This window comes from Mizuhopecten yessoensis, unplaced genomic scaffold (genome assembly GCF_002113885.1).
Source record: "Mizuhopecten yessoensis strain PY_sf001 unplaced genomic scaffold, ASM211388v2 scaffold2329, whole genome shotgun sequence".
Lineage (NCBI taxonomy): Eukaryota > Metazoa > Mollusca > Bivalvia > Pectinida > Pectinidae > Mizuhopecten > Mizuhopecten yessoensis.
This window is the reverse complement of record NW_018404492.1, coordinates 4,545,372-4,570,505: the sequence shown is the minus strand read 5'-3', so window position 1 is coordinate 4,570,505 and position 25,134 is coordinate 4,545,372. Positions and strand designations below refer to the sequence as shown.

The following is a 25,134-nucleotide window of genomic DNA, read 5'->3' as shown; positions in this document are numbered from 1 at the left end:
ATTCACTGCCAGACGGACGCCTATCTGTACGAGTTAAGGAAAAGCGATTACCAAACACAAAAGAATGAGACGACCAGTTTAAAAATTTACAACTTCTGTTAAGATCTTAGTTGAATTCGTAAATGCAATCTAAAAAACAGTAGAGGCCGATGTTTTTCTAACATTCAAAGACAACAACAGTGTCATTGTGATCAGTTATGATATTGACATATGTGTGATATTGACAAACTCGATCGCAATATATCAACGGACCCCGACATTTTCCTCCAAAATTTTACTGTTGAAACAAATGAATTAATCACTCTTGAGTATTATACATTCAAATTTATTGACAATGATAAAATACTGGACGATATAAGAGAAGCAGCGTAACGGAAATTGTTAAAAGCGGAAAAAACAATGTCAATTCCTAGCTTATAGACCTATTAGTCTGACAACTTTCCTAGGAAAGCTACTACAAAGATTGGTCCATGACGCAATTGTCGAGTTATTCGCAATATAACGGAGATCGTAAAAAAGCAAATTTACTGGAAGTATAGGAGCATTGGGCCGAAACGCTTGACGATGAGGAATACGTAGACGCCATATATTTGGACATTATTAGCAAAGCAATAAATAAAGAACCGCCGTTTATCAGCAAAATTGCACGAGTATGACATGAGGTAAATTACTAGAGTTGATTAAGAACTTTTACATGTAGGGGTACAGTTTCGTTCACGTCTGCTCCTTTAACAAGATTTGTTAATAAATTAACGATATCTTGTAAACAACTCTTTTACTTAACAATTTATAAAGTGTGAGCTTTGACTTTTTAAACTACATGTAATCATACTATGATGTTAACATCAACATATTCCTTTGTGGGATTTGTGAAATATCTCGTACACTATCGACCTTTTTACTTCAATTAGACAAGGGTTAACTCTGACCCTTTAATTCAAACCAATAATTACCAAAAATGAATCAGTCGAAGAGCTCATTGTTACCATACTATTGTATAATAATAAAAATGTTATAGGGAAAAAAGTAATACAGTGTAAATAAATATAAAAGTCTCCCTAAAATATCATCAAAAGACTTACCGCTATGTACATTTTTATTTTAATCAATTTGTTTTAATTGCTTGATTCTGCAGTTTCACGGGCTAATAAGCAAGTCATAATGAACTTACACCAATTAATTTTAGCTACAAATCCTGCTACATAAGGTTTGTGTTCGATGATTAGATAAGTTTCCATCACACATAACTCATCGGAATTCGTCCCCAATTCCTTTCATTACAGCTCCGAATTGCCTCGAGGAAAAAAGACATGAGGTCCACAAGTCATATTTCTCTTACTCGGATAATCCTGCAATCAAAATATTTGATTAAAAGTAGAATTCAACAGATTGAGTAACAGATTATGTTTGTTTATGCATATTGGGTAGGGATTTCAACTGTTTCTATGTTATGACCAAGGAAATTGTCCATATCATTGATATATTCCTCTCTTTATACATAAAACAAGCAAAGGCGTTTAAGAAGACTTCAAGTTTTGAATCTCGACCGTTTTCAATCTATAAACCAGGGATCAAGACGTCTCGTTGTGCCTTTTATGAGTGTTTGTGGCAATAAAGTTGAGATTTTGATTGTTGGTCATCTTGGATTTCATTATCCGGAAAATATGGCGTTATTAACGTAGAATCAAGTATGATCAAACCGGACAAAGCAGTTTTGAAAGTGTATCATCCCAGCTGCTCTATATTTGTATTAGTTGCTCTGGCTAGTGACTGTCTCAGATTTTAGGATCCCGGTAATTTACATATGGCTTCATTCATGTAGAAAATCTGCTAAATATTATACACAACTTACAGTCTGTACCACCATAAATAGGCATAACAATATAGTTTGACAATGTCACTTGTATTTTTAGTATCGTTGAACTTGACCGTACGAGCTTTTTAAAAGCCCTATGCCACTTATTTATGTAACAATGTATCGCCATGTAAAAATTCAAAAATGTTAAACTTGTGAAATCTTGGATATTTGCCGGAAACGAAAGTGTGATCAGACACCGTGATCACAATAGGCAATCGCATCTGGGCCCTGAATATCGTTATAATGCATGTTTATGAGTGGTGGACGTTTGTAGCAAAATTGTGTCCTATTTTATGACCGTCTCTATGGGCCAAATGGTTGAAACATCATCTATACAACAAATGATCGACTTGCGCCAGTGATGTCTCAGACCAACCGGGGATCACGATTCGGGGGAAATAGACCTGGTGTTTCCCACTGAATGATCGTAAAAGACGACCCATGTGGTCCGCCCTGCACAGGGTCAGGGTTTTCAAAATTATTTCTTTGCACTATTTCGATCCCTGAAATTCACATAGAGTTTGTCTTCGAAAACGTTCAGAAGAAGACAAATCTGTTGATGGCTTAAATCCAAAACAATTTCCATAGTTCCATTGATGCATCCGTTTGATTGAAATCAATGCAGTTGTTTAGGAGTAAGTTTTTACAGGAATGGGTTGCCATACAGTGGACGCCGCGCCACGTTATAATCTTTACATGTAACAGTAGCGTAAGCTCTCTGGTCCTTCAGATTCAGTTAAATAATGTGTGATTAACAGCAAAATGAGCATCAGTTGTACACGAATTTGAAATGTATCATATCATTTATTAGTTGACATGAGAAACATGCATATAAAGTACAGCATAAGATTTGAAAAAATTGAGAGAAGATTTGGCAAGTTTACTTTTTTCATTTATTTTTCACATTATCCATGAATATGAATCATGAAATTACTCCTACATAATACACGATATTAAGTATATATAATTGTACGCACACATACATTTACGTTCATTCACATATATATCCATCTATATGACTTCTCGCAAACTATTCGCATCTATCAAATCAGTAATCAGTTACAGTTTGCTATAAACGTTTCAGACATACAGCCAGACAATTCAATTCTGATAGACCACTATATTCACATAAGAATCAGAATCCACTTTTGCCATGATAATTGCAATTAAGGCTTTGCAAAAACCTATAAGATTCACAAACACACACTTAACGTAAAATAGATTGCATTCGATATTAACTTTATATTTAACAAAATCGTTGTACTTTGTGGTTACTGAGTACAAACATTATGTCCTACAGTTAAGTTATTAAATCATCGGGAACTGGTAATCACTAAAATCCTTAGGTTCTTACGGGTTCCCTGCTGTTACCAGCGTGTAACGTGATACTGGAAACTTGATGATGTTACCCGTGTTACTTTAATCCCTTGTTGGAGATTTGCGACGAGGACGCCATGACACGGGTCCCCGGTACAGATTGAGTCCTGAAACGAAACAAGATATATATGATATAACACCAAACCTGATACAGCTTCCTATCTACAATGTAGCTAGGAACAGCCAGTCTAGGGCACCGTTCAGTTCATAGATATACAATTAAAACAAAACAAAAAAACCAATGTATCAATCATTTGTATGGATTCCCAATATCATGCGCTAACCACATGTGCTATCCCTATATTGCCTAGGTAGACAATATCTTAACGTGTGTGTAATCATACGTGTATGGTGGAGGTGTATAATGCTTTTTAACACTGCTACCAACAGCATGCGCCTTTCATCGTGCCACCTCACTTGAATGCTACAGCAAATGCATTGAAACGCTAATGCTATACCATTTCATAGTTATCCTAGGTTGCTATGTATGAGTGGTGAGGGTAGGAGAATGAATGGGTGCATGAAGGAGTCTCATTTACGTAAAACAATGTGTCTCCTTTGATCCTTAATGCTCCTCAACCAAGTAATCAAAATTCATTCAGCCGTACTTGGCTATTAGACTTTTCGATGAAATGTTGACTGATGGAAGATAATCAACTCAAGATAAATAAAAAAGGAACAATTTTAATCTCTTGTAAAAGGGGAAATAAAGAATGTCTGTCTGTCTGTCTGTCCATTTCGCTCTATTTAAAATTGTAACATTCTACTTTGAAGCAAGAATTCCCATATTTGATTTGTTTTGTGAGGTTAAATGAACACGATGCTTTAATACATTTAAAACAGCAAAACAAATCTACACGTGGTAGACTAACCAATAATAAATGTTAAAATTGTTAAGTTGCAGTGTATATTGGGCCTTGGTGAGTAAACAAGGACAGCTCGGCAAGCCCTCTCACCATATCCTATATTTCCTGCTCCTGTCCAAGTCATAAGTTGCTGATGTTAAATCATATGGAGTATGCTCCCTATAATACTTCTGATTAGAATTAGATTTACAACACGGCCTCATATATCGAAGTTGAAAATAAGCAACATGAAATGTAAATCCTAGATAGACTTGTGACGTACTTATTAGCTGATGGAACGAGGGCCTTCTTTTTCATATTCCCAGGATTTTGTTGTGTCTGAGATGTCATCGCCTTCCTACAAATGAAAAAAAAGGCAGTTTCGTTTCATCAACACAGTTGCATTATGTAGTTAAGATTATATTCTTTTCAGCAAAGTATAATAAACACTCGATCAAATGTTATAGGTGATATATTGTTGCATATATATACACATACATATGTATAACCCCAGTATAACAAACGTTACTGACAACGCCTTATTTTATCTGGCAAACCTCACAAACAAATATTTCAGATGTTGCTTTTTTAGAATTCAACTCATTTACCTCTCGGCCCGACATACAAATTGTAACGTGGTATATTCACAAATAATGACTGGTTTCTTAAATACACAGGTTCAATTGGTTTAATTTTGAAGTTTTTAATAGCGGAGAAATCTGTGGATGCTTAATATCAAATCATATAATACATAAAATATCGCTGATAGTAAATCAGCGTTTGAAATGGAGGGAGAACGGGTAAAGAAAAACATATACTTTTAAGATCAAATATTGTTGAATAGGTACATTGTGATTAGGGCACGGATAGCATAAAAAACGTTCCTGAAAAAGAATCTTATAACTCAGCTTAACCATACATTTCTGTTTTTGCAAATTATTCGAATGATACAGTTTAGCAGTGAGATAGTTAGAATTATCCAAAAAATGCCATGATATAGGTTTTATTTTAATGAGTTTAGTGGGAAAATGACCGGTTTGATTAAAGTATCTCGTCTGCATACATTAAATCAAATTATAAAGAAATTAATCCTCGTAAGTGATGAGGAACCATCCTTAATATGTCCGTCTAAAAAACACTTAAGAAACCATGTTCAGAAGCTCATGATATATAAATCCGATCGTTCTTATAATTACGTGTAGTATCTTAATATATCAATACTCATCATATTGTATTATCATCATTTCAAACAATTTCTTTTTTTCAACAATTCTTGTTTAAAGATGAAAACTGCACAAACATTTTGTTCTGTTAAAAATTCTTTCTCTGATCAATATAATCAATGGTGGGCCATTAAATTACATCAAAGGACCTCAGTCATTAGCAACACGAAGATTAAAGGTTGACGAGAACCGCTACATATAAAGCGTGCTGATGTTCGTGTGCACAAAAGTAAGATTGTTTTCACTGATAACTCCAAGTAGCAACTTGTGGGTATGAAATGGTAATGAAGTTCTTACATTAGAATACCCTTTTTGTACTCATTTTTTAAATCAACAAAAAAAGTTTAATCGCGTGAAAGTATCTTTAAATGTGAATAAACAACTCCGATAAAGTGAATAACAAAATTTATCTCGGTTAAATGTTGTTTACCTTTTGTCTGTCTTGCCTTTGAACACCTTGTTGATGTCAAGCTGCGACGACTGAGCTCGACTCTTAGTGTCCTCTGAGCTTTCACACAGGATTTCCCTGTCTAGTTCAAGACGGACTTGGGCGAAAACATTGAACCATTGCTACAAAATATATCAAAGCTAGGATACAACATTAAATTCATTCGGTATAAAATGAATTGGTCAAAATAGGTAAATTTAATAGACATTTTTTACCGATTATATAAAATCAATGAAAAGAAGATCTTGATGTATCAACAAATGGAATTTAGTCATTATCAGTGATCATATTAAAAAGTATTGCTCTTTATAAAAGAGGTGTAATTAGCATTTCTGTAAAGCAAAAGCATAGTGGTTTTGCTGGATTTTCAAACTATAAAAGCATTGGTTACTCTGTGTAGCCTTAACTTAACTGTGTTTTGACTAGTAGCTTTAACTTACCTCTGTTTGTTGACTTTTGACTAGTAGCTTTTACCTATCTGTGTTTGTTGACTGGAAGATTTTACCTACCTGTGTTTGTTGACTGATAGCTTTTACCTATCTGTGTTTGTTGACTGGTATATTTTACCTACCTGTGTTTTGCACAATATTTAAGAATGTAATTACTCAATCCATCAGTACCTGTTGATTTTTTAATATTAGCAGACTGTTATAATTTCTGTACCTCATCGGGAGTTGTCTGTACATGGTCGAAATATTGTTTGTTGCATTTATTGGTGGCAAAATACCTATCTGTGTTTGTTGACTGGTAAAATTTACCTACCTGTGTTTGTTGACTTGTAGAATGAACCTCCCTACGTTTGTTGACTGATAGTTTTTACCTACCTGTGTTTGTTGACTAGTAGCGTTAACCTATCTGTGTTTGTTGACTGGTAGTTTTTTAACAACCTGTGTTTGTTGACTAGTAGCCTTAACCTATTTGATTGTTGACCGATCGCCATAACCTACCTGTGTTTGTTGACTAGTAGCGTTAACCTATCTGTGTTTGTTGACTGGTAGTTTTTTAACTACCTGTGTTTGTTGACTAGTAGCGTTTACCTATCTGTGTTTGTTGACTGGTAGTTTTTTAACTATCTGTGTTTGTTGACTAGTAACCTTAACCTATTTGATTGTTCACCGATCGCCATAACGTACCTGTGTTTGTTGACTAGTAGCTTTTACCTATCTGCGTTTGTTGACTGGTTGATTTTACCTATCAGTATTTGTTGACTTGTAGATTTTACCTACCTGTGTTTGTTGACTAGTAGCCTTAACCTATTTGATTGTTGACTGATCGCCATAACCTATCTGTGTTTGTTGACTTACAGCTTTTACCTATCTGTATTTGTTGACTTGTAGATTTTACCTACCTGTGTTTGTTTACTAGTAGCCTTAACCTATTTGATTGTTGACTGATCGCCATAACCTACCTGTGTTTGTTGATTAACAGCTTTTACCTATCTGTGTTTGTTGACTAGTAGCCTTAACCTATTTGTTTGTTTATTGATCGTCATAACCTACCTGTGTGTGTTGACTAGTAGCTTCACATACCTGTGTTTGGTAACTAGTAGCATTAACCTACTTGTTTGTTGACTAGTAGCCATAACCTACCTGTGTTTGTTGACTATTAGCATTAACCTACTTCCTTGTTGACTAGTAGCCATAACCTTCATGTGTTTGTTGACTAGTAACTTCACCTACATGTGTTTGTTGACTAGTAGCCTTAACCTATTTGTTTGTTGACCGATCGCCATAACCTACCTATGTTTGTCGACTAACAGCTTTTACCCATCTGTGTTTGTTGACTAGTAGCTTTTACCTTCATGTGTTAGTTGAATAGTAGCCTTAACCTTTTTGTTTGTTGACTGATCCTCATAATCTTCCTGTGTGTGTTGACTAGTAGCAATAGCCTACCTGTGTTTGTTGACTAGAAGCCATAACCTACCTGTGTTTGTTGACTAGTAGCTTTTACCTTCCTGTGTTAGTTGACTAGTAGCCTTAACCTTTTTGTTTGTTGACTGATCCTCATAATCTTCCTGTGTATGTTGACTAGTAGCAATAGCCTACCTGTGTTTGTTGACTAGAAGCCATAACCTTCCTGTGTTTGTTGACTAGTAGCTTTTACCTTCATGTGTTAGTTGAATAGTAGCCTTAACCTTTTTGTTTGTTGACTGATCCTCATAATCTTCCTGTGTGTGTTGACTAGTAGAAATAGCCTACCTGTGTTTGTTGACTAGAAGCCATAACCTACCTGTGTTTGTTGACTAGTAGCTTCACCTACCCGTGTTTGTTAACTAGTAGCATTAACCTACTTGTTTGTTGACTGCTTGCTTCTTACCAACCTGTGTTTGTTGACTAATAGCTTTTATATACCTGTGTTAGTTGACTAGTAGCCTTAACCTACTTATTTGTTGATTGATCGTCATAACCTACCTGTGTGTGCTGACTAGTAGCTTCACATACCTGTGTTTGTTAACTAGTAGCATTTTCCAACCTGTGTTTGTTTAATAGCAGCATTAACCTTCATGTGATTGTTGACTAGTAGCATTAACCTACTTCCCTGTTGACTAGTAGCCATAACCTTCATGTGTTTGTTGACTAGTAGATTCACCTACCTGTGATTGTTGATTAGTAGTTTTTACCTACCTGTGTTTGTTGACTAGTAACTTCACCTACATGTGTTTGTTGACTAGTAGCCTTAACCTATTTGATTGTTGACCGATCGCCATAACCTACCTATGTTTGTCGACTAACAGCTTTTACCCATCTGTGTTTGTTGACTAGTAGCTTTTACCTATCTGCGTTTGTTGACTGGTTGATTTAACCTATCTGTACTTGTTGACTTGTAGATTTTACCTACCTGTGTTTGTTGACTAGAAGCCATAACCTACCTGTGTTTGTTGACTAACAGCTTTTACCTATCTGTGTCTGTTGACAAGTAGCTTTTACCTACCTGTGTTTGTTGACTAGTAACTTCACCTACATGTGTTTGTTGACTAGTAGCCTTAACCTATTTGTTTGTTGACCGATCGCCATAACCTACCTATGTTTGTCGACTAACAGCTTTTACCCATCTGTGTTTGTTGACTAGTAGCTTTTACCTTCCTGTGTTAGTTGACTAGTAGCCTTAACCTTTTTGTTTGTTGACTGATCCTCATAATCTTCCTGTGTGTGTTGACTAGTAGTTTTTACCTACCTGTGTTTGTTGACTAGAAGCCATAACCTACCTGTGTTTGTTGACTAGTAGCTTCACCTACCTGTGATTGTTGATTAGTAGTTTTTACCTACCTGTGTTTGTTGACTAGTAGCTTCACCTACATGTGTTTGTTTACTAGTAGCCTTAACCTATTTGTTTGTTGACCGATCGCAATAACCTAACCATGTTTGTCGATTAACAGCTTTTACCCATCTGTGTCTGTTGACTAGTAGCTTTTACCTACCTGTGTTTCTTGACTAGTAGCTTCACCTACATGTGTTTGTTGACTAGTAGCCTTAACCTATTTGTTTGTTGACCGATCGCAATAACCTAACTATGTTTGTCGATTAACAGCTTTTACCCATCTGTGTTTGTTGACTAGTAGCTTTTACCTTCCTGTGTTAGTTGACTAGTAGCTTTAACCTTTTTGTTTGTTGACTGATCGTCATAACCTACCTGTGTGTGTTGACTAGTAGCTTCACATACCTGTGTTTGTTAACTAGTAGCATTTACCAACATGTGTTTGTTAACTAGCAGCATTAACCTTCATGTGTTTGTTGACTAGTAGCCATAACCTGCCTGTGTTTGTTGACTTGTAGCCATAACCTTCATGTGTTTGTTGACTAGTAGCTTCCCCTACCCGTGTTTGTTAACTAGTAGCATTAACCTACTTGTTTGTTGACTGCTCGCTTCTTACCAACCTGTGTTTGTTGACTTATAGCTTTTATATACCTGTGTTAGTTGACTAGTAGCCTTAACGTTGACTAACAGCTTTTACCTATCTGTGTCTGTGGACTAGTAGCTTTTACCTGCCTGTGTTTGTTGATTTGTAGCCATAACCTTCATGTGGTTGTTGACTAGTAGCTTCACCTACTCGTGTTTGTTAACTAGTAGCTTTTACCTATCTGTGTTTTTTGACTTGTAGATTTTACCTACATGTGTGTGTTGACTAGTAGCTTCACCTACTCGTGTTTGTTAACTAGTAGCTTTTACCTATCTGTGTCTGTTGACAAGTAGCTTTTACCTACCTGAGTTTGTTGTCTAGGAACTTCACCTTTCTGTGTTTGTTGACTAGTAGGTTAATGCTACTAGTTAACCTTCATGTGTTTGTTAACTAGTAGCTTCACCTACCTGTGATTGTTGACTAACAGCCTTTACCTATCTGTGTCTGTTGACAAGTAGCTTTTACCTACCTGTGATTGTTGACTAGTAACTTCACCTACGTGTGTTTGTTGACTAGTAGGTTAATGCTACTAGTCAACACTCACATGAAGGTTAATGCTGCTAGTTAACAAACACAGGTAGGTAAATGCAACTAGTCAACACACACAGATAGGCTATGGCTTATAGTCAACAAACACATGTAGGTTAAGTTACTAGTCAACAAACCCAGGTAGGTAAAAGCTACTAGGTAGGTTATGACGATCAATCAACAAACTAGTAGGTTAAGGCTACTAGTCGACAAACACATGTAGGTGAAGGTACTAGTCAACAAACACAGATGGGTAAAAGCTGTTAGTCAACGTTAAGGCTACTAGTCAACAATCACATGAAGGTTAATGCTGCTAGTAAACAAACACAGGTAGGTAAAAACTACTAATCAACAATCACAGGTAGGTTATGGCGATCGGTCAAAAAACAACTAGGTTAAGGCTTCTAGTGAACAGCGACATGTAGGTAAAATCTACAAGGCAAAAAACACAGATGGGTAAAAGCTACTAGTCAACAGACACAGATAGATAAAAGCTGTTAGTCAAAAAACCCAGGTAGGTTATGGCGATCGGTCAACAAACAAATAGGTGAAGGCTACTAGTCAACAAACATGAAGGTTAATGCTACTAGTAGCATTAACCTTCATGTTTGTTGACTAGTAGCCATACCCTGCCTGTGTTTGTTGACTTGTTGCCATAACCTTCATGTGTTTGCTGACTAGTAGCCTTCACCTATTTGTTTGTTGACCGATCGCAATAACCTACCTATGTTTGTCGACTAACAGCTTTTACCCATCTGTGTTTTTTGCCTTGTAGATTTTACCTACATGTCGCTGTTCACTAGAAGCCTTAACCTAGTTGTTTTTTGACCGATCGCCATAACCTCCCTGTGATTGTTGACTAACAGCCTTTACCTATCTGTGTCTGTGGACTAGTAGCTTTTACCTGCCTGTGTTTGTTGACTTGGAGCCATAACCTTCATGTGTTTGTGGACTAGTAGCCTTAACCTACTTATTTGTTGATTGATCGTCATAACCTACCTGTGTGTGTTGACTAGTAGCTTCATACACCTGTGTTTGTTCACTAGTAGCATTAACCTTCATGTGATTGTTGACTAGTAGCATTAACCTACTTCCTTGTTGACTAGTAGCAATAAACTTCATGTGTCTGTTGACTTGTAGCCTTAACCTACTTCCTTGTTGACTAGTAGCCATACACTTCATGTGTTTGTTGACTAGTAGCTTCACCTACCCGTGATTGTTGACTAGTAGTGTTTACCTACCTGTGTTAGTTGACTAGTAGCCTTAACCTATTTTTTGTTGATTGATCGTCATAACCTACCGGTGTGTGTTGAATAGTAGCTTCAATTACCTGTGTTTGTTAACTAGTAGCATTTACCAACCTGTGTTTGTTTACTAGTAGCATTAACCTACATCCTTGTTGACTAGTAGCCATAACCTTCATGGGTTTGTTGTTCACCTACCCGTGTTTGTTAACTAGTAGCATTAACCTACTTGTTTGTTGACTGATAGCTTTTACCAACCTGTTTTTGTTGACTAATAGCTTTTACATACCTGTGTTAGTTGACAAGTAGCCTACTTGTTTGTTGATTGATCGTCATAACCTACCTGTGTTTGTTGACTAATAGCTTTAACCTACCGGTGTTTGTTGATTAGTAACTTTTATCTACTAGAAGCCATAACCTACCTGTGGTTGTTGACTAGTAGCTTCTATCTACTTGTTCGTTGACTATAAGCCATAGCCTATCTGTGTGTGTTGACTAGTTGCATAAACCTACCTGTGATTGTTGACTAACAGCCTTTACCTATCTGTGTCTGTTGATTTTGATTGTTGACTGATCGCCTTAACCTGCCTGGGTTTGTTGTCTAACAGCTTTTACCTAACTGTCTGTTGACTAGTAGCCATAGCCTCCCTGTGTTTGTTGATTAGTAACTTTTATCTCCTTTTTTGTTGACTTAAGTAGCTATAACCTATATGTGTCTGTTGACTCGAAGCCATAACCTATCTTTGTTTGTTGACTTGTAGATTTTACCTACATGTGTGTGTTGACTAGTTGCATTAACCTACCTGTGATTGTTGACTAACAGCCTTTACCTATCTGTGTCTGTTGATTTTGATTGTTGACTGATCGCCATAACCTACCTGTGTTTGCTGACTAGTAGCTTTTACCCATCTATGTTTTTTGCCTTGTAGATTTTACCTACATGTGTGTGTTGACTAGTTGCATAAACCTACCTGTGATTGTTGACTAACAGCCTTTACCTATCTGTGTCTGTTGATTTTGATTGTTGACTGATCGCCTTAACCTGCCTGGGTTTGTTGTCTAACAGCTTTTACCTATCTGTGTCTGTTGATTTTGATTGTTGACTGATCGCCTTAACCTGCCTGGGTTTGTTGTCTAACAGCTTTTACCTATCTGCGTTTGTTGGCTAGTAGCTTTTACCTATCTGCGTTTGTTGGCTAGTAGCTTTTACCTATCTGTGTTTGTTGGCTAGTAGCTTTTACCTATCTGCGTTTGTTGGCTAGTAGCTTTTACCTATCTGCGTTTGTTGGCTAGTAGCTTTTACCTATCTGCGTTTGTTGGCTAGTAGCTTTTACCTCCCGGTGTTAGTTGACTAGAAGCCTTAACCTATTTGTTTGTTGACCGATCGCCATAACCTACCAGGGTTTGTTGACTAACAGCTTTTATCAATCTGTGTCTGTTGACTAGTAGCTTTTTCCTACCTGTGTTTGTTGATTAACAGCTTTTACCTATCTGCGTTTGTTGGCTAGTAGCTTTTACCTAACTGCGTTTGTTGACTGGTTGATTTAACCTATCTGTACTTGTTGACTTGTAGATTTTAACTACCTGTGTTTGTAGTCTAGTAGCCTTAACCTATTTGTTTGTTGACCGATCGCCATAACCTACCTATGTTTGTCGACTAACAGCTTTTACCCATCTGTGTTTGTTGACTCGTAGATTTTACCTACATGTGTGTGTTGACTAGTTGCATAAACCTACCTGTGATTGTTGACTAGTTGCTTCACATACCTGTGTTTGTATCTGTGTTTGTTGACTAATAGCTTTAACCTACCTGTGTTTGCTGACTAGTAGCTTTTACCCATCTGTGTTTGTTGACTATTAGCTTTTACATACCTGTGTTAGTTGACAAGTAGCCTACTTGTTTGTTGCTTGATCGTCATAACCTACCTGTGTTTGTTTACTAGTAGCATTAACCTACTTCCCTGTTGACTAGTAGCCATAATCTTCATGTGTTTGTTGACTACCCATGATTGTTGATTAGTAGTTTTTACCTACCTGTGTCTGTTGAATAGTAGCTTCACATCCCTGTGTTTGTTCACTAGTAGCATTGCCCTACTTGTTTGTTGACTAGTAGGTTCTATCTACTTGTTTGTTGACTGGTAGCTTCACCTACCCGTGTTTGTTAACTAGTAGCGTTGATCTACTTGTTTGTTGACTGCTCGCTTTTACCAACCTGTTTTTGTTGACTAATAGCTTTTACATGCCTGTGTTAGTTGACAAGTAGCCGACTTGTTTGTTGATTGATCGTCTTAACCTACCTGTGTGTGTTGACTAGTTGCATTAACCTACCTGTGATTGTTGACTAATAGCTTTAACCTACCTGTGTTTGTTGAATAGTAGCTTCACATACCTGTGTTTGTATCTGTGTTTGTTGACTCGTAGATTTTACCTACATGTGTGTGTTGACTAGTTGCATAAACCTACCTGTGATTGTTGACTAACAGCCTTTACCTATCTGTGTCTTTTGACTAGTAGCTTTTTCCTTCCGGTGTTAGTTGACTAGAAGCCTTAACCTATTTGTTCGTTGATTGATCGTCATAACCTACCTGTAACCTATTTGATTGTTGACCGATCGCCATAACCTACCTATGTTTGTCGACTAACAGCTTTTACCCATCTGTGTTTGTTGACTCGTAGATTTTACCTACATGTGTGTGTTGACTAGTTGCATAAACCTACCTGTGATTGTTGTCTAATAGCTTTAACCTACCGGTGTTTGTTGATTAGTAGCCTTAACCTATTTGATTGTTGACTGATCGCCATAACCTACCTGGGTTTGTTGACTAACAGCTTTTACCTATCTGTCTGTTGACTAGTAGCTTTTACCTACCTGTGTTTGTTGACTAACAGCTTTTACCCATCTGTGTTTGTTGACTAATAGCTTTTACATACCTGTGTTAGTTGACTAGTAGCCTTAACCTATTTTTTTGTTGATTGATCGTCATAACCTACCTGTGTGTGTTGACTAGTAGCTTCACATACCTGTGTTTGTTAACTAGTAGCATTAACATACTTCCTTGTTGACTAGTAGCCATAACCTTCATGTGTTTGTTGTTCACCTACCCGTGTTTGTTAACTATTAGCATTAACCTACTTGTTTGTTGATTGATAGCTTTTACCAACCTGTTTTTGTTGACTAATAGCTTTTATATACCTGTGGAAGCTGACTAGTAGCCTTAACCTATTTGTTTGTTGATTGATCGTCATAACCTACCTGTGTGTGTTGACTAGTAGCTTCATATACCTGTGTTTGTTAACTAGTAGCATTTACCAACATGTGTTTGTTAACTAGCAACATTAACCTTCATGTGATTGTTGACTAGTAGCATTAACCTACTTCCTTGTTGACTAGTAGCCATAACCTTCATGTGTTTGTTGTTCACCTACCCGTGTTTGTTTACTATTAGCATTAACCTACTTGTTTGTTGATTGATAGCTTTTACCAACCTGTTTTTGTTGACTAATAGCTTTTATATACCTGTGTTAGTTGACTAGTAGCCTTAACCTACTTGTTTGTTGATTGATCGTCATAACCTACCTGTGTTTGTTGAATAATAGCTTCACATACCTGTGTTTGTTAACTAGTAGCATTGACCTACTTGTTTGTTGACTAGTAGCTTCTATCTACTTGCTTGTTGACTATAAGCCATAGCCTATATGTGTGTGTTGACTAGTTGCATTTACCTACCTGTGTTTGTTGACTAATAGCTTTAACCTACCGGTGTTTGTTGATTAGTCACTTTTATCTACTTTTTTGTTGACTTAAGTAGACATAACCTATATGTGTCTGTTGACTAGAAGCCATAACCTATCTGTGTTTGTTGACTTGTAGATTTTACCTACATGTGTTTGTTGACTAGTAGCCTTAACCTATTTGATTGTTGACCGATCGCCATAACCTACCTGGGTTTTTTGACTAACAGCTTTTATCTATCTGTGTCTGTTGACTAGTAGCTTTTACCTACCGGTGTTAGTTGACTAGTAGCCTTAACCTATTTGATTGTTGACCGATCGCCATAACCTACCTGTGTTTGTTGACTAGTAGCTTTTACTTATTTGATTGTTGACCGATCGCCATAACCTACCTGTGATTGTTGACTAGTAGCTTCACATGCCTGTGTTTGTTAACTAGTAGAATTGTCTAACCTGTGGTTGTTTACTAGCAGCATTAACCTTCATTTGATTGTTGACTAGTAGCATTAACCTACTGCCTTGTTTACTAGTAGCCATAACCTTCATGTGTTTGTTGACTAGTAGCTTCACCTACCCGTGATTGTTGATTAGTAGTTTTTACCTACCTGTGTTTGTTGACTAGTAGCCTTAACCCATTTGATTGTTGACCGATCGCCATAACCTACCTGTGATTGTTGACTAGTAGCTTCACATACCTGTGTTTGTTAACTAGTAGCATTGACCTACTTGTTTGTTGACTAGTAGCTTCTATCTACTTGCTTGTTGACTATAAGCCATAGCCTATATGTGTGTGTTGACTAGTTGCATTTACCTACCTGTGTTTGTTGACTAATAGCTTTTACCTATCTGTGTCTGTTGATTAGTAGCTTTTTCCTTCCTGTGTTTGTTGACTAACAGCTTTTACCTATCTGTGTCTGTTGATTAGTAGCTTTTACCTTCCTGTGTTTGTTGACTAACAGCTTTTACCCATCTGTGTTTGTTGACTAATAGCTTTTACATACCTGTGTTAGTTGACTAGTAGCCTTAACCTACTTGTTTGTTGATTGATCGTCATAACCTACCTGTGTGTGTTGACTAGTAGCTTCACATACCTGTGTTTGTTAACTAGTAGCATTAACCTTCATGTGTTTGTTGACTAGTAGCATTAACCTACTTCCTTGTTGACTAGTAGCCATAACCTTCATGTGTTTGTTGTTCACCTACCCGTGTTTGTTAACTATTAGCATTAACCTACTTGTTTGTTGACTGATAGCTTTTATATACCTGTGTTAGTTGACTAGTAGCCTTAACCTACTTGTTTGTTGATTGATCGTCATAACCTACCTGTGTTTGTTGAATAGTAGCTTCACATACCTGTGTTTGTTAACTAGTAGCATTGACCTACTTGTTTGTTGACTAGTAGCTTCTATCTACTTGTTTGTTGACTATAAGCCATTAACCTACCTGTGATTGTTGACTAATAGCTTTAACCTTTCTGTGTTTGCTGGCTAGTAGCTTTTTACCTATTTGGTTGTTGACTAGTAGCCATAACCTACCTGTGTTCGTTGACTAGTAGCCATAACCTACCTGTATTTGTTGACTAGATGCCATAGCCTACCTGTGTTTGTTGACTAGAAGCCATAGCATACCTGTGTTTGTTAGCTAGAAGCCATAACCTATCTGTGTTTGTTGGCTAGTAGCTTTTACCTACTTGGTTGTTGACTGGTAGCCATAACCTACCTGTGTTTGTTGACTAGTAGCCATTGCCTACCTGTGTGTGTTGGCTAGAAGCCATAACCTATCTGTGTTTGTTGGCTTGTAGCTTTTACCTACTTATTTGTTGACTAGTAGCCATAACCTACATGCATTTGTTGACTAGAAGCCATAACCTATCTGTGTTTGTGGGCTAGTAGCTTTTATCTATTTGGTTGTTGACTAGTAGCCATAACCTACCTGTGTTTGTTGGCTAAGTCCAATATCCGTGAGTGCATATTGCCACTGGGGCAGTCCTAAATGCATCAGCATCAATCGGTAGTAGGCTATAAAGGAGTCGGTGAGGTAGTGCCACCTCAGTGCTCTGTCCAGGAACCAAATCTCTATCTTTGGTTCATTGCCACCTACAGTCAATATGTTATACAATTAGTTCACAGTAAACCCAGTACGTCATATATAGTTTTATTCTACTTCAGATAAAATGTCATGAAATTAAATAAACAGTGTTACAATGTTAATACGATGCATAATCAAACGAATAAAAATGGAAGGTTAATGAATTTACGCATAACAAAATATTAAAACTGGTATTGCACGTTTATAACAGAAACACAAAAGGTATTTAGGTAAATTTAAAATTAACATAACTATTAACAGTAGGTGATGACATAACATTTGGTGAAACGAGACCATTCTACATGTATCTAGCATCGTCAAAGACAATCTAGCTTGGTGTTCAAAGTGCAATAGTCGCATACCAAATTATAACGCACAATAAACTTACGTAATACATGTGTAATGCCAGTGAGTTTGTGCTTCATTTGATTTATTTAAAAACTCGATTTTTTTTTTTTTTAGAAAATCGATGTTTAGTTATTGTACAACATGATCGATTGAAAGCAGTATGCCGTTATGTTTCTGGTTCTGAGCGTCATTAATGCGGCACACCTTACGATACGCAGATATACAAGCAAATGCATTTAAAATGAAGTTCTAGAAAAAGACAGATACTTGTTTTATCAGACAATTACCATAGCTTTTGAAATGAAAACATAAAACTGAAATTAGTTTTGTTATCATCATTATGGGTGCGGAATTGTCGCGTAGTTGCATAAAAGTTATAGGGAAGGATAATGTGTTTAATAAAGAGCGCATATATCTAAGGTCTCAAAAGTAGATTCAACATGTGATACAAAATTTAATGTACATGCACATGCAGAAGTTCAAGAAATTCATACAGTAATTGCATTTGTCATTATGTAAATTACCGTAAAGGTATTTAAAACATGTTTGCATATTTGTTTAATTGTGATACAATATGTATAAATTGAATAAATTATAATTGCATATATATTGTACTGTATTATATATTATTTATAAAATATTTCCTTTAAAGGGAAGGGTGTGCTTCAACACATGCTATTGTGACTGTGTGCTTATTTAGACACAACTTCCGGTGGCAGCATTGGAAACATGACATTGCATTGTGGTCTATTGACCATAAACTAACGCCGATGTCTTGTATACGAAAATCGTGGAACTCTTCTTGCATGTCTTGATAAGTCTGAAAAGTGTATTGGTATCACATTTATTTTAAAATGTATTTCTATGATTGGCGGTTGGTACAATAGCACAAGATTTACAGAGAAGCGTGCATGCTTCATTTTGTTACAAATTAACGAACGACTTTCACGGCATGTGTACCTTGATATTTTACTCACATCTACTATATGAAAGAAATGATACGCCGAGCGACATGGTCCATATCACAGGATCAATAAGGATATGGTGCTTACTTTTTTATAGTTACAAATGTACACTATGCATACGACAGTTAATAGTATTTTAGATGTATTGGTACGGAGTAACATCAGCGTATCTGGGTTGTTGGGAGGGGTGGATACTGCTCTGCTCCGTTTTACGAGAGAGACATAGAAATCCAACCAAAATATGAAGCTAGAGTAAGTCTAATAAAACTGTGATCTGATGTACAAACTTCAGCGTAATATTTGTTTTTATAAAAGTCGCAAAATGACGTTAAAGTAAATTGGATGTCAGATGTGAAAAATAAACAAAAATAGCCTTAGCACACAAAGACGAAATCGGAGATGAAGGTCGACAAAAACTTAACAGTAACCAAAACAAAATCCACCAGAAAAAAAACCAGGAAGAACACACCATAAACTCAAACCAAATATAAATCGGAAATGTATTTTATATGGAACCCGTCGTGATGTTAAATTAAATAGAATGTGTAGGCCACCATCGATCTATTGCACATGCAAGCATATTTCACTATGCCAGACACTCAAACTACACTGCAGGAAAGAATAACATGGTGACGAACATTAAATCCCCTCAGTATAGATAGAAATATGTTGGTCAATAGGGGGCTGCTGTCTTTGAATCACTGACACTTTGAGTAAAGAATCATTTTTGATCAATATAATCCATAAACGGGAAAGGCTGGTATATGTGTCTGCTATACAGGGAAAAGTAAACTGAATTAGGCCTACTGAAAAATGACATGATACATACTTTGATATGCCATATCCATGTAACCATCAAATATGTTTGGGGAATATTTTGATATGGTACAACTAAATCAATGCTAGACCTATACTACTAAGCGCTTCACACATTACAGTGTTTTAGCAACATAACAAACGGTAACGTACAAAAAAGAAATTTACGAATAACAGTTCAAAGACAAACAATTTACGTTTACAACGAAACTCATTGTGATATTTTAACGAAAAGGACATCTAAAAGCCATACTGAGGACGCAAAATTTCTATACATAATATGTGCTAGATATTACTATGTCATGCATTTTAGGCAATACACAACCTTGTGTATGTTGCACATGATATAATAACGCTACGCAATATATGCAACAGGTTTTCTAACATTTAAATCATGAACAAATGTGCATTTCCATGTAACCATCAAATATGAATTGATGGAATCTCATATATATCTCTGAGTAAATAAATGTACAATTATTTTAAAATGTTTTGTTAAGAGATTTGTTTCTGATTTGTATTTCTAAATTTAGACATGTGATGACAACCTTATACGTGTGATCAACGAATACAATACCATGTTTACAGTACGCGTACGTGAGGATATACATTTTTTCATACGTGTGCAACATGTATAAAAAAGCATCTAAAAGTGACGAAAAGAAGGAGTTCGGGTGTGGTTGTTGAATACAGTAAACAAACATGCGCTTCGAAGCATCTCCGAGTAAGGATGTCCTCCATTCATGCATCGACGAATTAAAATCACAACACCATTGATTCACCGGAAACAATATACACCAATATCAGGAAGAGATAGTGTGAATTTACTTAGTTTATTACTCGACACGATTTTTTTTTCTAATCACTATGATGAGGGAACGGGCCCTCGTATTAGTCATCCGAGAGAAATCAGAATGTAGAAATGTCAACGTTCGTGAATTACATGTGTATAGGTCTACGTTACATGTATATACGACTACGTTAACAAAGCATAGATACCCAGACAGACTAAACAGAGAAACAATAAGTAAAAAATGTAAAATGACTCAGAATTGGGTTGTCATAGTCTTATTTGTTTGAATCTGTGTGTTTTAATTACAAATAAGTCATCATCTCTCAATAATAGTTTGTGGAATTATTAAAAATCGATATGAACAACTATTAACATTGAAACCTAGCAAAGCAGTATCCTGATCCTTAAAACGCGAAAAACATGGAGATTAAACTCGATTACTGGACTGACTGTCAGTTCACGACTAGTTGAGGAAAAATTAAGAAGCACTATATGCATGTAAATGAACTTACACCCAGAGTGCGTTCGATAGAAATCAAGTTGGATTTCTAATGCAAATGAGGTAGTGCTCCTTTACCAATTACCCAATACAGTTGACAATTTGTTGAAAGATCCATAGGAAATTGAAGCACAGATCGAAAGCAAACAGTCGATCGCTAGTAGAATGTTAAGGAGGAAAACGCTACATGTGAGAAAACAGTTTATTTCTAATCGAATGCTCAATACGAAAGCATTGTTTGGAAGTGGACAGCTGACCCCTGATTGAACGTTCCATAGGAAAGTAAGTAGAGAGCATCTTTATCAGTAGTGAAAAAGGAAGTTTTATTAACAGGGATAGACTGACATGGACAGGATATTTTAGTGTTCAACTAACACTCAACTACTAATATCTTCAATACTTTTAGTATCAGTACTGATGGAAAAAGTAACGCATTTTCGCGGTAAATTTCGCAGAGATTATAGAATTTGTTAAATTAGAGTTATGTTTAACAGTTCAATGGATCCTTTACATATGTATGACTAATTTATAAGAAAAAATGATACTGTAACAAAAGCGGCGGTGTCAAGAATGACGTCCCGGTGTCCAATCAAGCACTTGGTCATTGTTTTGGACTAGAAAGCATGACACACCCTTGCAATGTGTGGCCTGGCATTGTCCTACGTGTATTAGGTTAGATTCTGCTGACGAATACGGGAAGTGACGTCGGGCTGTACGACCTGGGTCCGGTGTCTAAATACTGTGAGATTGTCCTCGATGACAATTAATGGGGTTTAAAATCAATTAGAATTGCTCCCAAACCATAACAGACCCTCCTTCAAATCTGTATTTTTCCTTAACGCATGCATTTGCTGCAAGGTCGGCAGACACGTCAGCGGTCATCGGACCGGAAAGGCGTAAAACCTTTGATTAAGTTGCGGACCACTGTAAAGACGATTTATTTACGTCTGGCTTTAAGTTGAAATCGTGCAACTGATTGATGAACGTTCTCGGACACACTCGGTGAACACGATTACCAATGACATTGTTTGTCGTTTCCGTTGCCGTTTGAAAATGGTTCCGAGGGCGAGAAAGACGTATCGCTCTGTCTTTACATCGCGACATTACGAATGGAGGCCAACTTCTGGAGCGGTCTGTTAATTTAATCGTCCATCGTCCTGAGGCTTCATAAACACCAAACCGCTGGGCGACGCGACGTTTGTAATTGACCTTTCGAAGCTAAAGCAAAAGCCCGACTTCTCTCAATTTCAGACATCCGTGGTCTATAGGTGTTCACTGGTTTTCGACTAAATTGATGTTTGCTGCATATGTACAGACCAGGACTTCAATTTGGAATGGTTTTCAAGTTTATCAAAGGTGGGTATGCCGCAGATTCTTGAATTTTGGCAATTTTGATAAAAGCGTTCGGTAAGGTTCTGTATTTGGGTCCTACACAAATTCATAACAAATAGTATATAAATTGTACTACCGAATTAAACTGAATTTGGTCAACAAAAGTGAGGTTATAAGGCAACAAAAATAGCATTACTTTTTTCCGTAAGAATACTATGCATACCTTTTTTTCAAAGTTTACGCACTCCTACATGTACTACATACATAGCAAATAGTTTACCCTTTATTCTGGGAAAATACCCTCGCTCCCTGCTGTGGACTATTCCTATAATTGAGTCGTGAACTGACAGTCAACTTCACTTTATAGATAAGTGGTGTTTTTCATATCACAGGATATATCATATAATACATTCTTTCGTTTAGAATAAGTTTATACTTGTAACGTGTATATTTTCGACATATACATATTGAAAAGATTGCAATAACAGTAGAATGTGTTATCATAACTGGCTAACTGGGTTAGTGTAATGAAATTAGAGTATAAAATTCATGAAAAAAAATGTAAAGTATAAGTTATACAGGTAAACCAAGTACAATATGAAGTACAATAAGGTAGGGGAGATGGGTTACAATTGTTTGGTAGGGATGTATAGAACTACATGTTAGTAGCTGCTTGCCCATTCTACAGGCGTTCCATAGGTTAAAACGTTAGATCATACCAAATCTGAGCAAATCAGAGGTGTGCTTTCCATCAAATATATCCACAGGGTCAAAATAAGTCAAACCTGGTAAGAGACATCAACATTAGTAGACATTAGGGGGATGTGCTGACACAGACAGAGACATGCAATTAATAAAAAATAATGGTGGCATTATGATTTGGGGTTGTGGGACATTATGATGTGGGGATGGTGGACATTATGATTTGGGGTTGTGGGACATTATGATGTGGGGATGGTGGACATTATGATTTGGGGTTGTGGGACATTATGATGTGGGGATGGTGGACATTATGATTTGGGGTTGTGGGACATTATGATGTGGGGATGGTGGACATTATGATTTGGGGTTGTGGGACATTATGATGTGGGGATGGTGGACATTATGATTTGGGGTTGTGGGACATTATGATGTGGGGATGGTGGACATTATGATTTGGGGTTGTGGGACATTATGATGTGGGGATGGTGGACATTATGATTTGGGGTTGTGGGACATTATGATGTGGGGATGGTGGACATTATGATTTGGGGTTGTGGGACATTATGATGTGGGGATGGTGGACATTTTGATATGGGGATGTTGGACATTATGATTTGGGATTTGGACAATATGATGTAGGAATGTGGAATATTATGGTTCGGGGGTGTTGGATATTATGATTATGGGGTTGTGGGACAATATGATGTAGGGGTGTGGGACATTATACAATGGGTTGTAGGACAATATGATGTGGGGTTGTTGGACATTATGATATGATTATGAGGTTGTGGGACATGCATATATAAAGTACAGGAATAGTTGGTTCAAAGTAAAACAGGGGACATTTTCAAAAAGTAATGTAATATAACCAAAAATAACCATTAAACTATGATCACTATGTACAAGTTTGAATATACAATGTACACATTTTAAGATTATAGAATATCTTAAAGGTCATTTTCTATATAAAGTGTCCTAATCCTAGCTCACTGCTGGATTTAAATATGGTGTTTGTATATTGTAGTGTTCCAATAATGTCTACCAATTATAGTAAGTATAGTATAAGCCATTAACATTGTTTAAGTATAGAATATAAGAAAAAAGGGAGGATTTTGACACATATTTTTAGTCAAATCAATTTAATTGGCGCAACACTGTAGTTTATGGAAAACTACTAAAATGGTTATCTACTCTACAAGAGGATGTTATTATATGTTAAAATTAACGTATTTACGGTGACTTTTTCTATGTATAAAAGTAGGTTGTATCTAAATCTATCAGTTATTATCAAGTCTACTAACATGCATATGGAGATGGTTCTCCCATCTTTTCTTCCCACCCAGATAAAACGTTTATACTCTATAATTACTCTATAACTTTATAAGTGTTGTCAATACACTTGGGTCCTTCTTGTCCCTTAAGTTATTTTTAATACCAATAATTACTTGAAAGAATTAAAGCCAGCATTTAAAAAATTATTATCAGAAAATTCAGATGTATAAAGGAGGTTACACTAAGTACTATAAGTAGAAAAACTTTTCAGATAGACAAATGTGTTTAGGCCATGTAACCAATAAATGGTTTGAGTGTTAAGTAGATTGTAGATTAGGGTTTTGTAATAAATAAACACCACGATATACAATGTAGTGATGTACTGATATAACCTTAAATGAATTAGATTAGAAAGGGGCAGCTTGAAATGAGGAGAACCAATGAAGTAAAATGAAGTAGATTATCACAAGGAGAAGAAAGAACTTCAGTAAAAAAAAAAGTTAAACTGTTTTAGATTTTTTATCTAAAAAAACTAAAACTGAACAACAAAATGACTGTAGTTACCAAAATAAGTTTCTACATCTCCTTCTTCTGAAATCAAAAAGTTAGGTCACAAAATATAAATACCCACTTATAGTGTTTTATTGTTATACTCTACAAAGTTTTACCATTTATTCCTAAGTTTATTCTCATTCCCCAACTATTTACTGCATACATCTTTTCTCCCACTTCTACATACTTTAATACGCAAGACATATGTGTCCCATGTGTAATCCATGCAAGATTAATAGAATCTCTCATTCCCTTAGGGGTGAGATAGGTGAATCTCAACCCGAGGGGGAAGATTCTTAAGTTGTCAAACATGAGGCTTTGCCAACTGTTTAGAAACTTAAGAATCTCTCCCCGAGGGTAGAGATTCCCCTATCTCACCCTCAAGGGGGTTAGTGATTCTTTTTCTCTTACCCTGTTCACCCATTGTGTATCATATGCATAATGTTATGTTAACATTACAGGCGAAATTCAGGGTTGAGGTGATGTTGATGGATTGTTGACATGACGTCATTGTATTGTTGACGTGATGTCATACCATTGTTAAGAATAGGAGAATCTCCTTGTCTCAACCCTAGGGTGAGATTAATAGAATCTTTCACCCCCTTTGGGGTGAG

At 36.4% G+C, this 25,134-nt stretch overlaps 1 protein-coding gene across 4 annotated transcripts in view; it reads right to left on the bottom strand.

Moving 5' to 3' along the window:
* Positions 1-2,734: 2,734 nt before the first annotated feature.
* Positions 2,735-25,134, bottom strand: part of LOC110445640 (tubulin polyglutamylase complex subunit 2-like) — a 29,251-nt gene continuing 6,851 nt past the window's right edge. The window contains exons 6-11 of one of the 4 annotated variants that reach the window (XM_021490353.1): positions 24,533-24,559; positions 22,714-22,779; positions 17,086-17,249; positions 5,734-5,873; positions 4,364-4,438; positions 2,735-3,342 (exon numbers count right to left, since the gene is read on the bottom strand). In XM_021490353.1, coding sequence (XP_021346028.1) covers positions 3,273-3,342; positions 4,364-4,438; positions 5,734-5,873; positions 17,086-17,249; positions 22,714-22,779; positions 24,533-24,559 — 542 coding nt within the window. In that variant the 3' untranslated portion in view covers positions 2,735-3,272. The remainder of the gene's footprint in view (positions 3,343-4,363; positions 4,439-5,733; positions 5,874-17,085; positions 17,250-22,713; positions 22,780-24,532; positions 24,560-25,134) is intronic. The other 3 variants (XM_021490354.1, XM_021490355.1, XM_021490356.1) reach the window with 3 other exon arrangements.